Raw genomic sequence first — 18,905 nt, 5'->3', positions numbered from 1 at the left:
CAATCTCCCGAGGGGTTTAGGAGGTGTGGAAGGGACAGTAGCTGGCAACAAGCCCCAGGGGTGGGACAGATGAAGCCCCAGAGTGGAAGCAGCTGAGCACTTACTTCCTCCGCCATAGGCCTTGGCTGCAGCTGGGTGGAGAGCGATGGCCCGGGGTCCAGTTGCTCAGGGTGTCCCTTGGCTGAAGCACCTAGGCCAGCAGCTGTAGGGCTGAGGCCTCTGGTGGGGCCTAACTGAATCAAGATAGGCTTTGCTGGGGAGAACCTGAGTCCCACACTGAAAGTGCCATACCCCCCACCCCACCCCTGACACACACACTCTGGCCCAGGCCCCTCTCCTGCCCCAGGTCTCCCATGGGACAGGAAACCCCTGCCTGTGGTGGGGAGAGGAGCCAGGCCAGTTCCACGAGGATCCATGCCTGAGAAGTAGGCCTCTCCTCGGGATATTTACTAGGAAATTTTATTCAAATAGAGGCTGGCGCCTGAGCCCTCCTTGGGGAATCCAGTGGGGTGGGAAAGGCCTGGACTAGCCTTCCCCCTGCCTCTTTGGGGCGTCCCTGGCCTGCTGCTCAAATTGCCCGCCTGCCCTTCCTTAGGTTCTGGGCCCCCGGGCCCTCCCGGCCACTGCAAAGGCCACAGCCCTGCCCTGTGCTAGCGCTCCCCAAGCACCCTCTGCTGTTCCCCGGGGCGCTGTCTGGGCCCTGGGGAGTGCCCGGCGCAAACTGCTCTCTTCTGGGCCATTCTTTCCCAGCCCCCTCCTCCCTTCCGTTTCCGCGGGGCCCGTGTGGCCGGCAGCTGAGACAGCGGCCGGCGCTGGGCAGGGGGGGCGGGCAGGCGTCGGGGCTCCCGCCCGCCCCTTCCCCTTGGCCGGCCCGCCCCGGGGCCTGGGCCAACTGAAACCACAGGAGGAGGAAGCGCGGAATCAGGAACTGGCCGGGCGGTGTGGGGCCTGAGTGTAAGTCGGTCCTCGGCGGCCCAGGAGCAGCTGCCCGCACCGGTAATGCCTGTACCTACCTGTACCGAGGCCCGGGAGGTGGCGGCCAACCCGCGAGGTGGTTGGGCAGGGGCCTGGCGGGCGATCAGAGAGAGGGACATGGGACAGGGTGGAACAGGGGCCACGGGAGGGTAGGGGCTGGGGGTGGGGGTGGGGGGTGGCCGCCTGGGGTGCCTGCCGGGGCAGCCTTGGCCCTATCGAGGGCCCAGTGCACATCTTGCACCTGCAGCAGGAGCTGGGTGGAAAGATCCAGGGAGGGAGACTGGGGGAGGTTTCTGTTCCAGGCCTGGGGAGGAGACCTCCGGCATCAGGCCTCCACCTGGGACTGCAGTGGGGAGGGGCAGGACGGGAAGCACCGACAGCTTTCCCAGGCCAGGCGGTGTTTCGTACCCATCGCAGCGTTCCAGGGGGACAAGTGTCTACCTTCTGCCTGTCTGTGGCTCTTCAGCCCCTCGCCTCTCTGTCCCGCCGCCCCCGCCCCGTCCATCTCCAGCTACTCACCCCCAGTGGTGGCCTCTCCTCTCTCCGTCCCCAGGACGACACTATGGGCTTCTCTTCAGAGCTGTGCAACCCCCAGGGCCACGGGGCCGTGCAGCAGATGCAGGAGGCCGAGCTCCGGCTGCTGGAGGGCATGAGGAAATGGATGGCCCAGCGGGTCAAGAGTGACAGGGAATATGCCGGGCTGCTTCACCACATGTCGCTGCAGGATAGCGGGGGCCAGAGCCGGGGCATCGGCCCGCACAGCCTCATCAGTCAGGTGGGATTCTAGACTCCCCCCCTTTTCCTGCCCTCCACCAGCAAATTCCCATGGGTGCCTGGGTAGGTCCGCCTGCCCCTTCCATTTCCCGGAGTCCCCCGCTGGGGAGGGTTGGAGATTTGGCAGGCCCACCTCGGAAGCTAGGTTCCCCACTCCCTGCCTTGCCTGCCCCTCCCCACTGCAGTCCTGGACAGAGCTCACCAGCCAGACGGAGGGCCTGAGCCGGGTGCTGAGGCAGCACGCGGAGGACCTGAACTCAGGGCCCCTGAGCAAGCTGAGCCTGCTGATCCGGGAGCGCCAGCAACTGCGCAAAACCTACAACGAGCAGTGGCAGCAGCTGCAGCAGGAGTTCACCAAGGTGGGTGGGCTTCTGTCTTCCCTGCCTACATTTTGAGCCTAGAGGGCTGGTTTTGCAAGGAACCCCTGGATTTCCTGAAGAAGTGGAAGTGTCTGACCACAGGCCTGCCCCCAGAGCAAGGTCCAGCTTCCTTCCCTCCTTCCCGCTGCAGCTAGGACTGGCCTTTGGCGGGGGGCCCCTCTGTTCTTTTTTCTGTCCCCCTACTGTGTGCCAGGGCAGAGGAGCACTGGGAAGCACAAGGATGAGTGATCCAGCCATCGCCTGGGAGGAGCTCAGGACCAAGGCGGGGTGCTCATCTCCTGCACTGCACCAGCTGGCCCTTGAGGGAGACAGAGAGGGATGGCACTTGGCCCAAGGCTCACTCCTCCCAGGGACTCAGGGACTCCACGAGGCAGCAGCGTGGTCCCCTGACTCGGAGGTTAAGGACTGGGGCTGTGAAGTGGGCCTGCCCGCATTTGAATCCTGCCCAGCTCCTCGGTCTAGAGGCTGTTTGATAGGAGCTATTTACGTGGAGGCTTTAGCCTTTTTCAATGTGCTGGGCAGCCGTCTGCACCACACCCCTTTTCCCAGCGCAAACCCCAGCTTTGCAGTGGCCCCACAGCGGCCCCTGGTGGCCAGTCTTCACCCAGTCATCCCTCTCTCCAGGAGATCACCTAATTCAGGTGTCAGCCTGCTTTTTGTAAGCAGTGTAAGCAGAACACAGACTTGCCCATATGTTTGTCATACTATGGCTACTAAAGAGCTAGGGCTTCCCTGGTGGTTCAGTGGTAGAGAATCCGCCTGCATTTGCGGATGGGATCTCTGGGTCAGGAAGATCCCCTGGAGAAGGGAATGGCCACCCCCTCCTGTATTCTTGCCTGGAGAATCCCATGGACAGAAGGAGCCTGGCAGGTTACAGTCCATGGGGGTCACAAAAGAGTCGGACGTGACTTAGCGACTAAACAATAGCACTGAAGAGCTAAAATGCCAGAGCCGAGCAATTTTAACAGAGACTGCACAGCCTATAAGCCTAAAATGTTTCCGCTCTGGCCCTGAAGGAAAAGGTTGATCTAGTCTGTGCACTTCGCTCTGTGGCAGATGAGGAAGCTGAGGTTCAGAGGAGAGGGGTGGGGTTTGTTCTGAGTATCCCAGCGCATCAGCAGGGAACTAGGGTCTTCATCCAATCTTGACCATCTGTTGTTCCTGCCACCAGGAACATAATTGGGGACCCAGTACAAAAGGAAAATACAGGGCTCCTTGTCAACAAATAATTAAGAATTTCAAGATGGCATCAACGGCGTTCAGCCAAGCACAGGTCCTTCTAAGCGTGGAGCTCTGCACAGCCCACACACACGCCTGCCACCTGATACCACTCTAGGCCAAGGAGGGACAGTTGTCGCCTGCCCAGTCCAGCTCTCTGCCACCCCCAGAGCCTCCCTGTCCTTAGCCTAGCTCCTCTGACCTTAACCTCAACAGCAACGGCTAAGTCTCAGGGGTCTCCAGGTCCTTCCTGAAGTATGGGCTTGGAGCACTTGCCCACCTGGACCACAGGCCCCATCCAGGGCTGCACCTTAGGCAGGAATCCTCCAGGGACCTGCTGAATTACACCGATCCCTCCTCTCTCTCCAGAGTCACAGCCAGGACATTGAGAAGCTGAAAAGCCAGTACCGAGCCCTGGCACGGGACAGCGCCCAGGCCCGGCGCAAGTACCAGGAGGCCGGCAAAGGTCCGAGGCTTCCCTCCCTGAAAAGGGTGGGGATTCAGCCCGGGCCCTTCCACAGGTATCACGGGGCAGCGGGCGCTGCCTAGGCCTCTGCTCTGGGTAACCCTCACTTCCTTCCCCCGATCTGGTAGACAAGGACCGTGACAAGGCCAAGGACAAGTATGTGCGCAGCCTGTGGAAGCTCTTTGCTCACCACAACCGCTACGTCCTGGGCGTGCGGGCAGCACAGTTGCATCACCAGCACCACCACCGGCTCATGCTGCCCAGCCTGCTTCAGTCCCTGCAAGACCTGCACCAGGAGATGGCCTGCATCCTGTGAGCCCACAGCCCCGCCCATCCCTGCTCCCACCTAGCCCGCCACAGCCCTAACGCCCAGAGGCAGGGTCCAGAAAACCCCACCCTGTGAAACTGACAGTCTTGTAATCACGTGCAAATGAGCCCTGGGCCAGTCAGTTGACATCCAAATTATATTATTCTGGGGCCCTTATTGCAGGGTTCTATTATGTGTATGGGCTCTTCCCTGGTGGCTCAGATGGTAAAGAATCTGCCTGCAATGCGGGAGACCTGGGTTTGATCCCTGGGTCAGGAAGATTCCCCTGGAGAAGGGAATGGCAACCCACTTCAGTATTCATGCCTGGAGAATCCCATGGACAGGCTCCTCTGTCCATGGGGTCACAGAAGAGTCGGACGAAACTCTTCTGAGTGATTAGCACTTTCACTTTCATTATATGTATTGAACACCATTCTAGGCTCTCCTGGGTGACCCAGCAGAGAATAGAGACAAAATTCTTTCAAATAGAGACTTTCAAATAGAGACAAAATTCTGTCCTCTAGGATTATTCATTTGTGGAAAAACAAAAGGAAATCAGCAAGTAAAGCAGAAAGCCTGTTACAGGTGATAGATGTTATGGAGAAAAATAAGAAAATGGGGATGCAGGGGGGCAGGGTAGGAGGTTATTGTTTTTTGGGATTTTTTTTATGAGACAGTTCTTTATATGTATTTATTTTTTATCTTTACTTACTTAGTTTTGGCTGCACTGGGTTTTCACTGCTGTGCAAAGGGCTTTCTCTAGTTGCAGCGATCAGGGGCTACTCTCTAGTTGTGCTGTGAGGGCTTTTCTCTGGTGGAACACGGGCTCTAGAGCATAAGCTTTAGGAGTTGCAGCACACAGGAGTAGTCGCCCTGAGGCATGTGGGACCATCCCAGAGCAGGGATCGACCTGTGTCCCCTGCACTGGCAGACCTGCACTGGACCACCAGGGAAGTCCGGGAGCTTACTATTTTAAGGGGAATGGTCTGGGAAACCCTCAAAAGTGCAAGGGTGAGCCAGGCAGATGTTTGGAGAAGGGTCATACTAGAAAGAGGGAACCGCAGGCTCGAGGTGGGAGAATGCCTGAAATCAAGGAACAGCTAGGAAGCCAGGGTAGCCTGTGCAGAGCACAGGAAGTCAGACGAGGGGCTGCAGGAGGATAATAGAGGGTCCGGCAGGCCATTGTGAGGACTTTGGCTCCGAGTGGACCAGAAGAGTGGCCGGATCTGAGCCGTCTTACTAAGGTCAGTCTGGCTGCCAAGTTAAGAATAGACTTAAGGGGGCAAGACAGGATTAGACCAGACAGGAGCCACTGCAGTGATCCGGACCACAGACTACGGCCACTAAACCCAGGCAGTAGCAATGGAGGGGAGAAGTGGTCCGGTCTCGGAAGTACTTTGAAAGTGGAGCCAGTGGAATTTCCTCATGGACTGGAAGCGGGGTGTGGACAGAACAGTCAAGGATGGCTCCAGGGGCTTGGTCCAGAGCCCCTGGAAGGCAGAGGCCACGTGGAGAAGGCACTGAGAGAAGCAGGTTCAGAGGACAGCCAGAGGAGTTCATTTTTCAGCTGGTGGAGTCTGGGTGTCTAAGAGATGTCCAATGGGATGTGTTGAATAGATGGATGGTTACATGAGACAACTGAAGCTCTGGGAGGTGTTGGGACTGGAGGTATCAATATGGGGTCAGCACAGTGATGGCTTCGGGGGTTATCAGAGCCCCCGGAGCCCCACTGTGGGGCTGACTGCCCAGAGCAGACACATTTGCAGCTCACATTTCCCGAGCACTTCCTCACACCAAACGCTCCACTCATCTGCGGTCACTGGGGCCTTGTTATGACTTCCGGGAGATGCTAAGTGACTTGCCTGGGGTCATTTGATTGGTCAGTGATGGGGGAGGGGGGAGGTGAGCCCAAATCCAGTGCCATGGGCCCCAAGCTTCTAGCCTCGTCCAGCCTGAGGTCTCCCTGACCCAGGGTCTGGTCTGGGGGCAGGAAGGAGACCCTGCAGGAGTACCTGGAGATTAGCAGCCTGGTGCAAGACGAGGTGGTGACCATTCACCGGGAGATGGCTGCAGCAGTGGCCCGCATCCAGCCGGAGGCTGAGTACCAAGGCTTCCTGCAGCAGTACGGGTAAGCCCCTCCTTGCGGGGGCCGGGCGCCTGGGCGGCTGGACTGTCGGGCACTGACGGGCACCGTTGCCGTAGGTCCGCCCCTGACATCCCACCCTGTGTCACCTTTGACGAGTCACTGCTGGAGGAGACTGAGCTGCTGGAGCCCGGGGAGCTGCAGCTGAACGAACTGACAGTGGAGAGCGTGCAGCACACGTGTGTGGGGGCTCTCCTGGGGACCGAGGGGGGCGGTAGACGCTGCCCATGCAGCACTGCGGCCAGCCTGCCGGGCTTACTCGGCTTGGCAGGGAGGCAGCCGAGGGGCATGGCTCTCACACTGCCCTTCCTCCGGGCACAGGCTGACCTCGGTGACAGATGACCTGGCCGCAGCCACCCAGACGGTGCTCAGTCGGCAGGAAGCAGTCACTCAGCTGCAGCGAGAGCTCTGGAATGAGGAGCAGACCACCCACCCCCGGGAGCGGTGAGTGGGGCCTGCTGACAGCGGCCTCCTGGTCCTCCCTGCCCTCCATCCAGCCTGCCTGGCTCACCCCTAGCCTTCAGCTGCAGGCTGACCCCCTCTCTCCCCTCCATCACTGCCCGCCCCTGCCTGCAGGGTGCAGCTGCTGGGCAAGAAGCAGGCACTGCAGGAGGCACTGCAGGGGCTGCAGGTCGCGCTGTGCAGGCAGGCCAAGCTGCAGGCCCAGCAGGAGCTGCTGCAGGCCAAGCTGGAGTGGCTGGGCCCCGGCGAGCCCCAGCCCGTCTTGCTTCTGCAGGACGACCGCCACTCCACCTCCTCCTCGGTGAGCCGCCCACCGGCTGCCCCCATGCCGCCAGCCCTGCCCGCCCACCCCCAGGGGCTGCCCGCCTCATTTTCACCTCCCCCTCCCTCCCCAAGCCCGGCCACCCGCTGACGTCTGTCCCTGGCCTCAGGAGCAGGAGCGAGAAGGGGGAAGGACGCCCACCCTGGAGATCCTCAAAAGCCACATCTCGGGAATCTTCCGTCCCAAGTTCTCGGTGAGTGGATCCACAGCTCCACCCTTCCCTAAGGGGTGGGCCAGGCCAGGGCTCTCAGGGATGTCTCCCTAGGCCACTAGGTTTAGTCCCGGAGTTTAGTTACTGAAGGCTCCTCCCAGGCCACTTTTACTGGGGCACCCCTCTGTTCCCTGGGAGTCCAGATCCTGTCACCTCTGCCTACCCCTTCTTCTCTATCACCCACGTTGTGTGGCACGGTCACCCCAGGGCTCTCCCTGCTCCTGGAGTGGTTGCAGGCTGCAGACTGGTGTTCAAGGCAAAGCTTGGTTTGAGGTCGGCCAGCCTGGGCAAGTTTATTGCTGGTTCTGAGGGTTGCAGGAGGCTCTATGTGGCACTTCGGTGGTTTGTGAGGACGGGAAGCCTGTGAGAGGCAGACAGCCAGAGACACCTCCCCCACAACCAACTGGCTGGCCTAGCGACTCCTCCTTGCTCCTCCCCCGTGCCTTTCCAGCTCCCCCCTCCGCTGCAGCTCGTTCCAGAGGTGCAGAAACCCCTGCATGAGCAGGTGTGGTACCACGGGGCCATCCCGCGGACAGAGGTGGCTGAGCTCCTGACACATTCCGGGGACTTCCTCGTCCGGGAGAGCCAGGGCAAGCAGGAGTATGTGCTGTCGGTGCTCTGGGACGGCCAGCCCCGGCACTTCATCATCCAGTCCGCTGACGTGAGTGGACCCCAGCCTCTCCTTCCCTTCCCTCTCCTCCCCTCCCCTCCCCTTCCCTTCAGCAGAGAATGACCTTGAGGCGGTAGAAAGGAGCTGCTATATCTTAGATGCCTCCCGGCAGAGCTGAAAGGGGCCGCAGAGACCACCCAATCCCTGCAAAAACCAACAGAAGTTAAGCCTTCAGCCTGCATCCCCCCATAAGATGGGGGAGCAGGCTCGTCGTGCACCCTCAGATCTCTGCCTCTCGCCCCAGGCAGTCCCTTTCTCTCCACTGCTCTTCCTTCCTCTCCTCTCCCATGGCTCAGTGACTCCCTGCCCCCAGCAATGGAGGCCGTTGACCCCAGGTCCCCCCACCCCTGCAGAACCTGTACCGACTGGAAGGAGATGGTTTTCCCAGCATCCCCCTGCTCATCGACCACCTGCTGCGCTCCCAGCAGCCCCTCACCAAGAAGAGTGGCATCATCCTGAACAGGGCCGTGCCCAAGGTGAGCCTGGGGCAGGGGCTAGGGGCTGCGGGTTTAGGCCCACAGAGGATCCTAACGCCAAGGGCTTTTCAGGTCCCCGGCAATTCATCTACATATGTGGGCTTCCCAGGTGGTGCTAGGTGGGAGGAACCCACCTGCCAGTTCAGGAGACGCGAGCAATGTGGGTTCAGTCCCCGGGTTGGGAAGATTCCCCTGGTGAAGAAGATGGCAACCCACCCAGTATTCTTGCCTGGAAAATCCCATGCACAGAGAAGCCCGGTGGGGCTACCATCCATAGAGTCACAAAGAGTCAGACACAACTGTAAGCGACTTTAGCACACACATACAGGATGCATATTAATACATACAGGGAGCCCAGTCAGCCTCCCGCTAGGCTTGGAACGTCAAGATCACTCCCGTTTCCTGGACCTCATATGCCAGGCTGGTGCTCATACACTCAGTGCGCCTGTCTGGTCCCCGAGTCATCTAGGTGTGATCCTGGGTCCAGTCCCCATTTTACAGAGCAACAAACCAAGATGCCAAGCAATGAAAGACACAGCGTTGGTGGGGGGTGTTCAGTCCTTTGTAGGGCCCAGCACGTGTGCCCGCCACTGACCTCCGACCCCTCCAACCACCTCCCTTCCTCAGGACAAGTGGGCGCTAAGCCACGAGGACCTGGTGCTAGGCGAGCAGATTGGACGGGTGAGTCGAGTGTGCTCTGCCAGCTCCTGGCCGCCTGCCTTCCCACCCTCAATCTGATTCCCAGCTTGCACCCCTGTCCACCGTCCATCCACTGCCATACACCATCCTGCCAGAAACCGAGGGGAGAGTGCCTGCCCTGACAACTCCCCAGAGACGCTTCTTTTGCCAGCTCCGCACCCTACTCCCCTCACACGCACGCACATCACCCCCACCCACCGCCCACCTCAAGGAGGTGAGACACGCTCTATTCATGTGACCTATAAAATATCAGCTTGTGGCCTGGCGGGCCAGTGGTGAAGACTCCATGCTCCCCATGCAGGGGGCACAAGTTTGATTCCTATCGGGAAACTAAGATCCTGCCTGCTGCATGGCATGGCCAAAAATAAATAGATAAACAAATATAAACGAATATAAATACATACAATACGTTCTTAGGAAAGAAGCCACTGTCCTAAAACTCAGAATGCTTTTCCAACCCAAGCAAAAGTGATTTTTGAACCCTGCACGTCACAGTCTCAGTGACTGTAGTCAATCAGAGGTGACTTTCTCCGCCTGTCCCCTATGTCTGCTTGGCCCCCTGAACTGAGAGCCAAAATGAGCAGGACTAAGCATGGGGAGGGGGGGTGGTGCTGAGTCAAGGGCGGGTAGGGACAGGGTGGGCTGCGCTCCTGGGTGCAGGAGAGGCCCACAGTCCAGGGAAGACAGGTAGGAACCCCAGACTGTTTCAGGGCAACTTTGGCGAAGTGTTTAGCGGACGCCTGCGAGCAGACAACACCCTGGTGGCGGTGAAATCTTGTCGCGAGACACTCCCTCCTGACCTCAAGGCCAAGTTTCTCCAGGAAGCGAGGTGGGTGATAGAACACCCATCCCTGTAGGTCCCCCATACTACAACTTTCCCAGTGCATGGCAGGACGTTTGACCTCCAAAGGGCTTGACTTCTGCCGTGTTGTTTAAGCGTCCTGGCCCCCCCGTAGCTTGGCAGGGTCCAGGCTCGGGGACCCACCCGAAATCACACGTCCTGGTCAGCTGCTCTTCTCCTCTGCTGCCTGTCTTCTGTTCTCCCTCGGGCCACCTGGCCTTCCCTGGGACTCCAGGGGCTAGGGAAGCGAATGTGTAAGATCCCTCCCACCCCTGCCCGAGGCGGAGCATAAGCAGCACCCCCAACCCCGCAGGATCCTGAAGCAGTACAGCCACCCAAACATCGTGCGTCTCATTGGCGTCTGCACCCAAAAACAGCCCATCTACATCGTCATGGAGCTTGTGCAGGGTGAGCCAAGGGGGCTGATTTCTGGGGGTGGGGCACTCAGCTGGGCTAGGTCTCTTCCGTCTCAAACCCCCCATCCAAAGGCTCACCGAGCTTTCCCCACCAACACTGCCCACTCCCAGGGGGCGACTTCCTGACCTTCCTTCGGACGGAGGGAGCCCGCCTGCGGGTGAAGACACTGCTGCAGATGGTAGGGGACGCAGCCGCGGGCATGGAGTACCTGGAGAGCAAATGCTGCATTCACCGGTGAGGGGGTGAGGGGTGGGCATGGCAGGCCATCCCAACACCCCTCCCCCACCCCTGCCCCTTCACCAGCAGCCACCAGCTCCAGAGGTGGGGTGTGCCTCAAAGGGACCAGGCATTGTTGCAGGGGCAGCTCTGGCCCATGGCTGTGTCGAGTGCGCCCTGGCCAGGCAGCTGGCAGATGCCACATGGACATTGGCCACACAAGCCCTGTGTCCTGCTTTGCCCAGGGACCTGGCTGCTCGGAACTGCCTGGTGACAGAGAAGAATGTCCTGAAAATCAGCGACTTCGGGATGTCCCGGGAGGAAGCCGACGGGATCTACGCGGCCTCAGGGGGTCTCAGACAAGTCCCCGTGAAGTGGACTGCACCGGAGGCCCTTAACTACGGTACCTGGGCCTGATCCACGCTGGCCACAAGGCCCGAGGCCGGGCACGGGTGCCACCGCCTGCCCCTCTGTGGCCGGTGGGCGCAGCCCACTCACGCTGCCTCACCTCCTCGCAGGCCGCTACTCCTCCGAGAGCGATGTGTGGAGCTTTGGCATCTTGCTCTGGGAGACCTTCAGCCTGGGGGCCTCCCCCTACCCCAACCTCAGCAATCAGCAGACCCGGGAGTTCGTGGAAAAGGGTAAGGGAACCGGTGGCCTGACAGTGGCCCCAGAGCCAGGCCCTCTTCCTGGCTCTCCAGCTGGACTCTTCCAGGTCTCCTGTCTATCTTCCCCACTGGGGCACAGTAAGGACAATTCTTGAGGTACCATCCAGGGAACCCCTGTTATGTGCCAGGCTATACCTTTATTTCATTTACTCTTTTTTGAAAATTTTTATGTATTCAATTATTTTCGGCTGCTCTGGATCCTCGCGGCTGTGTGGGCTTTTTTCTAGTTGCAGCGAGCGGGAGCTACTCTGTAGTTGCAGTGCTTGGGCTTCTCATTGTGGTGGTTTCTCTTGTTGGGGAGCATGGGCTCTAGGCACGCAGGCTTCAGTAGCTGCAGCTCCCAGGCTCTAGAGCACAGGCTCAGTAGTTGTGGCACATGGGCTTAATTGCTCTGCAGCACGTGGGATCTTCCCGGACCAGGGATTGAACCCATGTCTCCTGCGTTGGCAGGTGGATTCTTTACCACTGAGCCACCAGGGAAGCCCCTCATTTACTCTTCTTAACATGTGAGGTCAGGATTAAAAGGTCTCTTTTACAGACGGAAATTGAGATTTCACAAGAGTCACACAGCTAGCACACAGTGACTTGAGATTAGAATCTCTGTGTTTCTGGGAAAGAACAGGGGGCTCCTTAAAAATGCTGCAAGAAAAAAAAAAGGAGAACTTTGCAGCTTAAGCTGCCATGTCCCCAGGGGCTGCCAGGGGCCCTCAGACCCCCTCCTTATGCCTGGTATGCTGTGCTTGTCCTCACAGGGGGCCGTCTGCCCTGCCCTGAGCTGTGCCCTGACGCTGTGTTCAGACTCATGGAGCAGTGCTGGGCCTACGAGCCAGGGCAGCGGCCCACCTTCAGCGTCATCTACCAGGAGTTACAGAGCATCCGAAAGCGGCACCGGTGAGGCTGGGCCTCACTGCTCAAGCCAGCGGCCCCTGCGGGCAACATCATACCTCCTCAACGGGGCTCCAGCTCACTCTGCTGGACAGCTCTTCGACGTCCTGGACTCCAGCCTCTGGATTCTATGCTGTGAGCAGGGCTGCAGCTCCTGGCCTGCCCTGCATCCCTGCTCCTTCCAGGGCTTCCTCTTCCAGGCAGAAATAATAAATCCATTTGTGCTCATCAGGTGCTCTCAGCATGTGCAGTCCTCTGGAGGGCAGGTCTTAGGAGGACCAGAGGGCCTGTACCGTGGCCGTGGGGAAGGAGGAGGACGGGCAGCGTTCCCAGGGTGGAACCGACGTGGTGTGGTTGGTAGCTGTTGGACGTGAGACTTGGGGAGGAGGGAGAGAGACCAGGACAATGTGCAGGCTTCAGACCAGATGGAGGTGTTATTTCTGAACTAGGAGCCCAGGCAGAGGATCAGAGCTATGGGAACGATGGCGAGTTAGGAGAAGCATTTGAGGGGCCTGTGGGGATCTAAGTGCAACATGTAAGTCTGGAAGCTCAGAGTGAAGTAAAGGCTGGCAGCTGAGGTTTGTGAAAGTGAAAGTTGCTCAGTCGTGTCCGACTCTTTGCAAACCTATGGACTATATAGTCCATGGAATTCTCTGGGCCAGAATACTGGAGTGAGTAGCCTTTCCCTTCTCCAGGGGATCTTCCCAACCCAGGGATTGAACCAGGTCTCTCACATTGCAGGTGGATTCTTTACCAGCTGAGCCACCAGGGAAGTCATTAGCTTATAAATGTTTACAGACCCTGAGTCTGTGTCCCACAGTCAGATGAGACACAGGAGGGAAGAGGAGAGTGTCAGGGAAAGTTGGAGCTCCACCCAGAGCGGAGGGAGTGGCTGGAGAGAAAGAAAATGCTTTGCATCTCTCAAGACAAGTTTACCGAGCAATGAGGGGCCCTCACTTCCTCCCTTAAGTCCCCCGAAACCTAAAAGGTTATTTGAAACTTTTCTAGCAGCAACGGTGAAGGTAAAAAAGACAAAGAGGGACTTTCCTGGTGGTCCAGCAGTTAAGACTGTGTGCTTCTCCTGAAGTGGGTTCAATCCCTGGTTGAGGAACTAAGATCCTGCATGTTGTGCGGTGCAGCCAAAAAAAAAGAAAAAGAAGAAGTATAAACAAACAGAAAAACAGAAACTAGGAAGACTTTTAGCTCCAAAGGACAAAGCAGTAAGAATTTTGAGGTAAAAATGACCATCTTTCAAGAAAGTTCAACAAGCCGTTGATATCCAGTTTCAAAGGGTTGAAAGGTGAAAGGCCTAATACTTGTTTAAACAAGAGGAAATCGAGTTAGAGTGTGACTAAGTGAAAATTCAAACTGTGTCTCCATTAGAAGTGGTGAAAAGTGGAAATGAAGAACTTCTGCTTCAGGGTAGGATGTGGTAGGTCCTCACAGCCCCCACTCCCATTGCAACAGCGAAGAGGAAACATCAGACGAAGATAGCAGTTTTTAAAGATAATGGCAAGTAGTGTTAAGAAATTGAAGACTATATGAATAAAAATTTCAAGGAGGAGAAAGCCCCTCCAAGATGAACTGATGATGCACAGGTATTCTATTCCCTGAGACATTTGCTGATCTGGGACATCTCTGATGATCAGAATTAAGAAGTGCTGTTGGGGAGCAGGGGGAGAAAAGGTGCTTACAGGGACTGTGCTATGGATTGGCACCTAGAGGAACCAAAATACAAAGCCAGTTTCCCCCATGGAACATTCTGGAGCAGTGTGGGCAACCAGGCAGGGGCTGGGCTGGAAAGGCAGAGGTTTAGAGGGAGGGGCCCTGAAACAAACTGATTTCTCCCTCAAGATACTGGCCAGGTTTTGAAACTGCGGGAGGCTAAAGAGCTAACTTTAAAATCTCTTTAGAGCAGAATTTGAAAGATTTGGAGAGACAGAGACTGGCCAGGCTTTCCCAGATCTGAGGTTTATCAGAACTGTAACTCTGCCCCAACTCAGCTCAATGCTTGATCACATCAAGGTAACTAGCTCCTTTGGGAACCCTCGGGGAGAAGTTGGGGAAAGGAATAACATAATATTTTACCCTTCTTTTATACCCAAAATGCAACATATGATAAACATTATAAAACAGGCAAAAAGGAAGAAAAACGGGACCAATATACAAGAGAAAAACAATAGAAGCAGACCCACAAATGATCCAAATATTGGATTTGGCAGGTAAGGATTTCAAAATAACTGTGCTTAATATGTTAAACAGAGAAAAAAGTGGACAAAATAGATGCAAATACAGAGAATTTCAACAGGGTTGGAATCTATTTTAAAAAAATCAAAGGAGCAGGTAGAACTGAAAAATGTCATCTCTGAAATTACAAATTTTAAAAATTCATAGAACTAAAGGATAAAATCATATACAGACTAAACACACGGTCCCAGGATTTGTTCCCTAACCAAAAGACAGTTAGTGAACTTAAAGTCAGATTTATAGCATCTAAACTAAGGGCTTCCCTGGTGGCTCAGACAGTAATCTGCCTGTAATGCAGGAGACGTGGGTTTGATCCCTGGATCAGAAAGATTCCTGGAGAAGGGAATGGCAACCCACTCCAGTATTCTTGCCTGGAGAATTCCATGGACAGAGGAGCCTGGCAGGCTACAGTCCCAGGGGTTGCCGAGAGTCAGACACGACTTAGCAACTAAACCACCACCACCAGTATTCATATCTGGAAAATCCCATGGACAGAGGAGCCTGGAGCGCTGCAGTCCATGGGGTTGCAAAAAGTCCAACATGACTGAGCAATTAATAGTTTCACTTTTAATCTAATAAAGAGAGAAGAAGAAATAGAACAGAGCCTAAGAAACATGTGGGACTCCAAGGTAACTGAAGTTTCAGGAGAGAGAGAAGCTAGAACCAGAGTAAACTAGAGATCACCCAAATGTCTATATAGCAATAAAAAAGAACAAACTATAAGTATATGCACCAAACACTGATGAATCTCAAAGACAGGTAGAGTAAAGAAACTCTGCGTGAAGCAGTGCTTGTGATTCCATTTCAGGAAGTTCAAGCACAGGCAAAACTAAGCTATAGAGAAATGAAAACAGTGGTTGTCTGAGGGGTACCAGCAGAAGTGGTCAGCACTGCCTTGGTGTCGTTATAACCTTGCATGTCTCTACACTGACCACGTGGGCAAGGTTTGTGCATGGTGACTGGAGTCTTGACAGAACATACCACTATTATTCCTGGAGCAAGAGGACATAGCAACCTAGAGAGGAGCCTTCTTATATTGTGGGAGACCATTTCCCATCCATCTTTCTAGTTTCAGTTGAGTGCAGGTTTTTCTATCTGGCCCCCTCCCTTCACGGAGTAAGGCCCGAGGCCCTCCAACTGCTTGGCCATAGTTTAGAGTTGGCTCCACAGCTGCAGAGTGGCCTAACACCATGCCTCCTGCCATCTGTCCCTCCAGTTCAGTGTCAGCCTATAGCACTAGGGAGGTGAGAACTTGACACCATGCTGGTCATGGTTTTGCTGTCGGTGTGAGTAATGAGCTGTCTGGATCCTTGCGCCAGAGTTCTAGCCCACACTTGACCTGACAGCCCACGGAGCCCTGTCTTTGCTCCAAAAAGGGGATGTGATCTTTTCGGCCCCACGCTGAGTGCCAACGTGGCCAAGTAGTCACTTCCTTTTGGTCCGCTGTGACCTCAGTCTGGATTCATTATGGAGACATGCATACCCAGATGATGAAACGTGCGTTCTTAGTTGTTCAGTCGTGTCCAACTCTTTGCGACCCTTTGGACTGTAGCTCGCCAGGCTCCTGTCCGTGGTCCAGGGGGGACTGGACCATGGGGTTTTTCTGTCCATGGGGTTTTTCAGGCAAGAATATTGGAGTAGGTTGCCATGCCTTCCTCCAGGGGATCTTCCTGACTCCGGGACTGAACCTTAGTCTCCTGTGTCTCCGGCATTGCAGGCAGACTCTTTACCTGCTCGTTCATCTGGAAGGCCCTGATCTTTTAGTACTACACATATTTTTGAAAGCTGTCTCAAATCTTTCAGGGAGTGAAGTTGTATACTCCTAAATACGTTAACTGGTTGTTCCACAGAAACTCTTTTTGTATGGCAGATTTTCCTATCCATTAATTTTTAAAAAACTGCGGTAAAATGTAGATGATGAAATTGCCACCCCAAATTCAGATTGAACGTTTGCTCAACCCTGGCAGCCCAAGGCTGAAACCAAATCTTCTCTTGCTCTTGGGGATGTCTCTGGGAAACTCTTCAGCTACCGTGCAATCATTTTCCTAGAATGGAAACCTCGGCAAAGGTCAAGGTAACACGTTATAGGCCAGGGTAAGGAGAGAAAGCTGCTATAAGGCTGCGTGGGTTTGGTTATTATACAAGGGGTCCCAAAAGAGGAAAGTGATAGTTTTTCCATAAAGACAAACTCTCTTGTTTTTTTGTTTTGTTTTTGAATATTTAGTTGTTCATTTGGCTGCAGCATAAGGGGTCTTAGTTGCTCCAGAGCACATGGGAACCCTAACCCATGAGCCATGTATTGCAAGGCAGATTCTCAACCCCTGGACCACCAGGACCTCTGAAAACTCTCTCTCATTACTGGGCTCTGAGAGGACAGACCTTGCTAATGTCTTTTTAAACATTCCATTATACCCAAATAATGAAAATCAGCTTGTCTTTATTGGCTTGGGTTACAATACACCTTTTCAGTGCTGTCACAGGTCTACCTGAATTCCCCTGTCATTTGCCACCAGTGGATAGACCAAGACATGGAGTAGCCTGGAATCCCATTAGAAGCACCTTGGTATTATTCTATCGATGACTTCCTCATTAGAAAAACTAACTAGTTCAAACTGCCCTAGACAGGATAGCCCAATACCTACTCAAGGCAGGGAAATGTGGTGGCTTCTCTTGCTGCAGAGCACGGGCTCTCGGATGCGCAGGCTTCAGTAGCTGTGGTGCACAGGCTTAGTTGCCCTGCAGCGTGTGGAATCTTCCCAGACCAGGGATGCAGTGAGTACCCCCTGCACCAGCAGGCAGACCCTTAACCACTGGACCACCAGGGAAGTCCTAACTCTATCTCTTGATAGAGACATAAACAGGGAGGCTCTACGGTTGATCCCCAGTAGCATCTGGGATACAGTGGTTTGGCTACAGATAAGGAGACTGGCTGTGGTCTAACCTGCAAGTGGGTCTGATTATCCTACTGGGACGCATAGCTGTGGTCCCTCTCAACTTATGTTGCCTAAGATAAATAGACAGCAAGCTCCTATTGGTGCAAGCTCCCACCAGTGCAATGAATTGGACTACCTCTTGGGGTGACTGATGCTCCTGAAAAGAATTCTTTGCTGGATACATGAAAGGTCAGGGTGGTGGAAGGCAGACTGTTTAGAAACGGCTCTGATACACTGCCCTGACGACTTTGCCACAGGAGGTAAGGCTTGACCACTGTCTAATTTGAGTCTTGTCAGAACACACTATGATTCCTCCTGGAACAGGGGGAGATAAGCAGCCTGGTGAAGAGCCACCTTCTTCTGGGAGATTCCACAAAGCCATTTCTCATCCCTTTGCCTAGTTTTAGTGAAGTGTAGGCCTTTCCACCTTGCCCCACCTTTCTCCCCCAACTTAGAGTGTAGCGGCAGGTCATAAAGTTGTCTGATTGCAGCTGAGTTATTAATAGTTGGCTTCTCAGCTGCAGAGAGACCTACCATCAAGCTCCCTGTCATCTGGTCCCTCTGGTTCAGTGTCATCCTGTGGCCGGGGAAGCTGGCACCAGGCTGGCCTTGCTTTTGCTGTCTGTGTGAGTAATAGCAGTGTGGATCCATCGGGGCTTATCATCTCCTTACTAGCTGGATCTCATGGAAGTATGGTGGACACATCTTGCTAGGTGTATGCAGAGATTTGTGCACAATGATTTGTGGCCCTGTTAGCTACCATGCTGCACTTAGGGAATGTTTGACCTTTTAAAAAAATTATTTATTTTTGACTGCTCTGGGTTTTGGTTGCTGCACTTGGGATTTCTCTAGCTGCGGCAAGCAGGGCCTACTCTCTTGTTGCCAAACACAGGCTCTAGGTCCTTTGGGCTTCATTAGCTGCGGCTCACGGGTTCAGTAGTTGTGACACACAGGCTTAGTTGCTCTGCAGCATGTGCTCTGCGGAATCCTCCAGAACCAGGGACCGAGTCCATGTCACCTGCATTGGAAGGCAGCTTTTTAACCACTGGACCTCCAGGGAAGTCCTTGACCTCTTGATAGAGGGGAACCTTTGGGAGTGATGAGAAAGTTCTGTGTTTTGACCTGAGTGATGATTAAACCTGTATATTCATTTATACCTGAGTTTTAAACTCATCAAACAGTATACTCAAGACTTGTGCCACATACTTTGTTGTGTCTCACTTAAAAAAAAAAAAAAAGACTTACCAGAGAACCAATAAGAGCTCTTGAAAATAAGCTTATGATTGCCAAAATGAAAAATTCAATAGGCAGGTTGGAAGATAAATTTCCCAGACTACAAGGACAAAGCACAGAAACACAGAGGATGATGGACCCAGATTACCTCTAACACCTTAGCAACAGGCATGTCAGCAAATGAACCTAGAAAAATGTTTCTGATGGTAATAAATGAAATGGGAGTTAAAACAATGAAGTGGGTTTGAAAATCTGGCTAATCAACGAAAAAGTTGCTTAAGCAATTTTCAAGTTTGTAATTGATGGTGGAAGCTGGCACAACTCTTTTGGGGAGCAATAGAATGCCAAGTATCAGTCTTATC

General features: G+C 54.7%; 1 protein-coding gene across 3 annotated transcripts; it reads left to right on the top strand.

The window, feature by feature from the left end:
* Positions 1-910: 910 nt before the first annotated feature.
* FES (FES proto-oncogene, tyrosine kinase) lies at positions 911-12,361 on the top strand. Of its 3 annotated transcripts, none has more exons than NM_001032300.1 (19): positions 911-954; positions 1,529-1,750; positions 1,935-2,108; positions 3,717-3,813; positions 3,942-4,125; positions 6,111-6,248; positions 6,323-6,442; positions 6,585-6,707; positions 6,840-7,026; positions 7,157-7,240; positions 7,710-7,919; positions 8,282-8,404; positions 9,032-9,085; positions 9,814-9,932; positions 10,258-10,352; positions 10,472-10,595; positions 10,823-10,980; positions 11,096-11,218; positions 11,998-12,357. In NM_001032300.1, exons 2-19 carry the CDS (start codon positions 1,538-1,540, stop codon positions 12,138-12,140), a joined length of 2,469 nt encoding a protein of 822 aa, NP_001027471.1. In that variant the 5' UTR covers positions 911-954; positions 1,529-1,537; the 3' UTR covers positions 12,141-12,357. The 3 variants fall into 3 exon arrangements, with proteins under 3 accessions (NP_001027471.1, XP_024837443.1, XP_024837444.1); XM_024981675.2 differs by having other exon boundaries at positions 952-996; positions 11,998-12,361; XM_024981676.2 differs by having other exon boundaries at positions 952-1,051; positions 11,998-12,361.
* The last annotated feature ends 6,544 nt before the right edge of the window (positions 12,362-18,905 follow it).

The sequence above is a fragment of the Bos taurus genome, chromosome 21 (genome assembly GCF_002263795.3).
Source record: "Bos taurus isolate L1 Dominette 01449 registration number 42190680 breed Hereford chromosome 21, ARS-UCD2.0, whole genome shotgun sequence".
NCBI classification, from domain to species: Eukaryota; Metazoa; Chordata; class Mammalia; order Artiodactyla; family Bovidae; genus Bos; species Bos taurus.
Note: the sequence above shows the minus strand (reverse complement) of the source record. Positions and strands in the feature narration are given on the sequence as shown.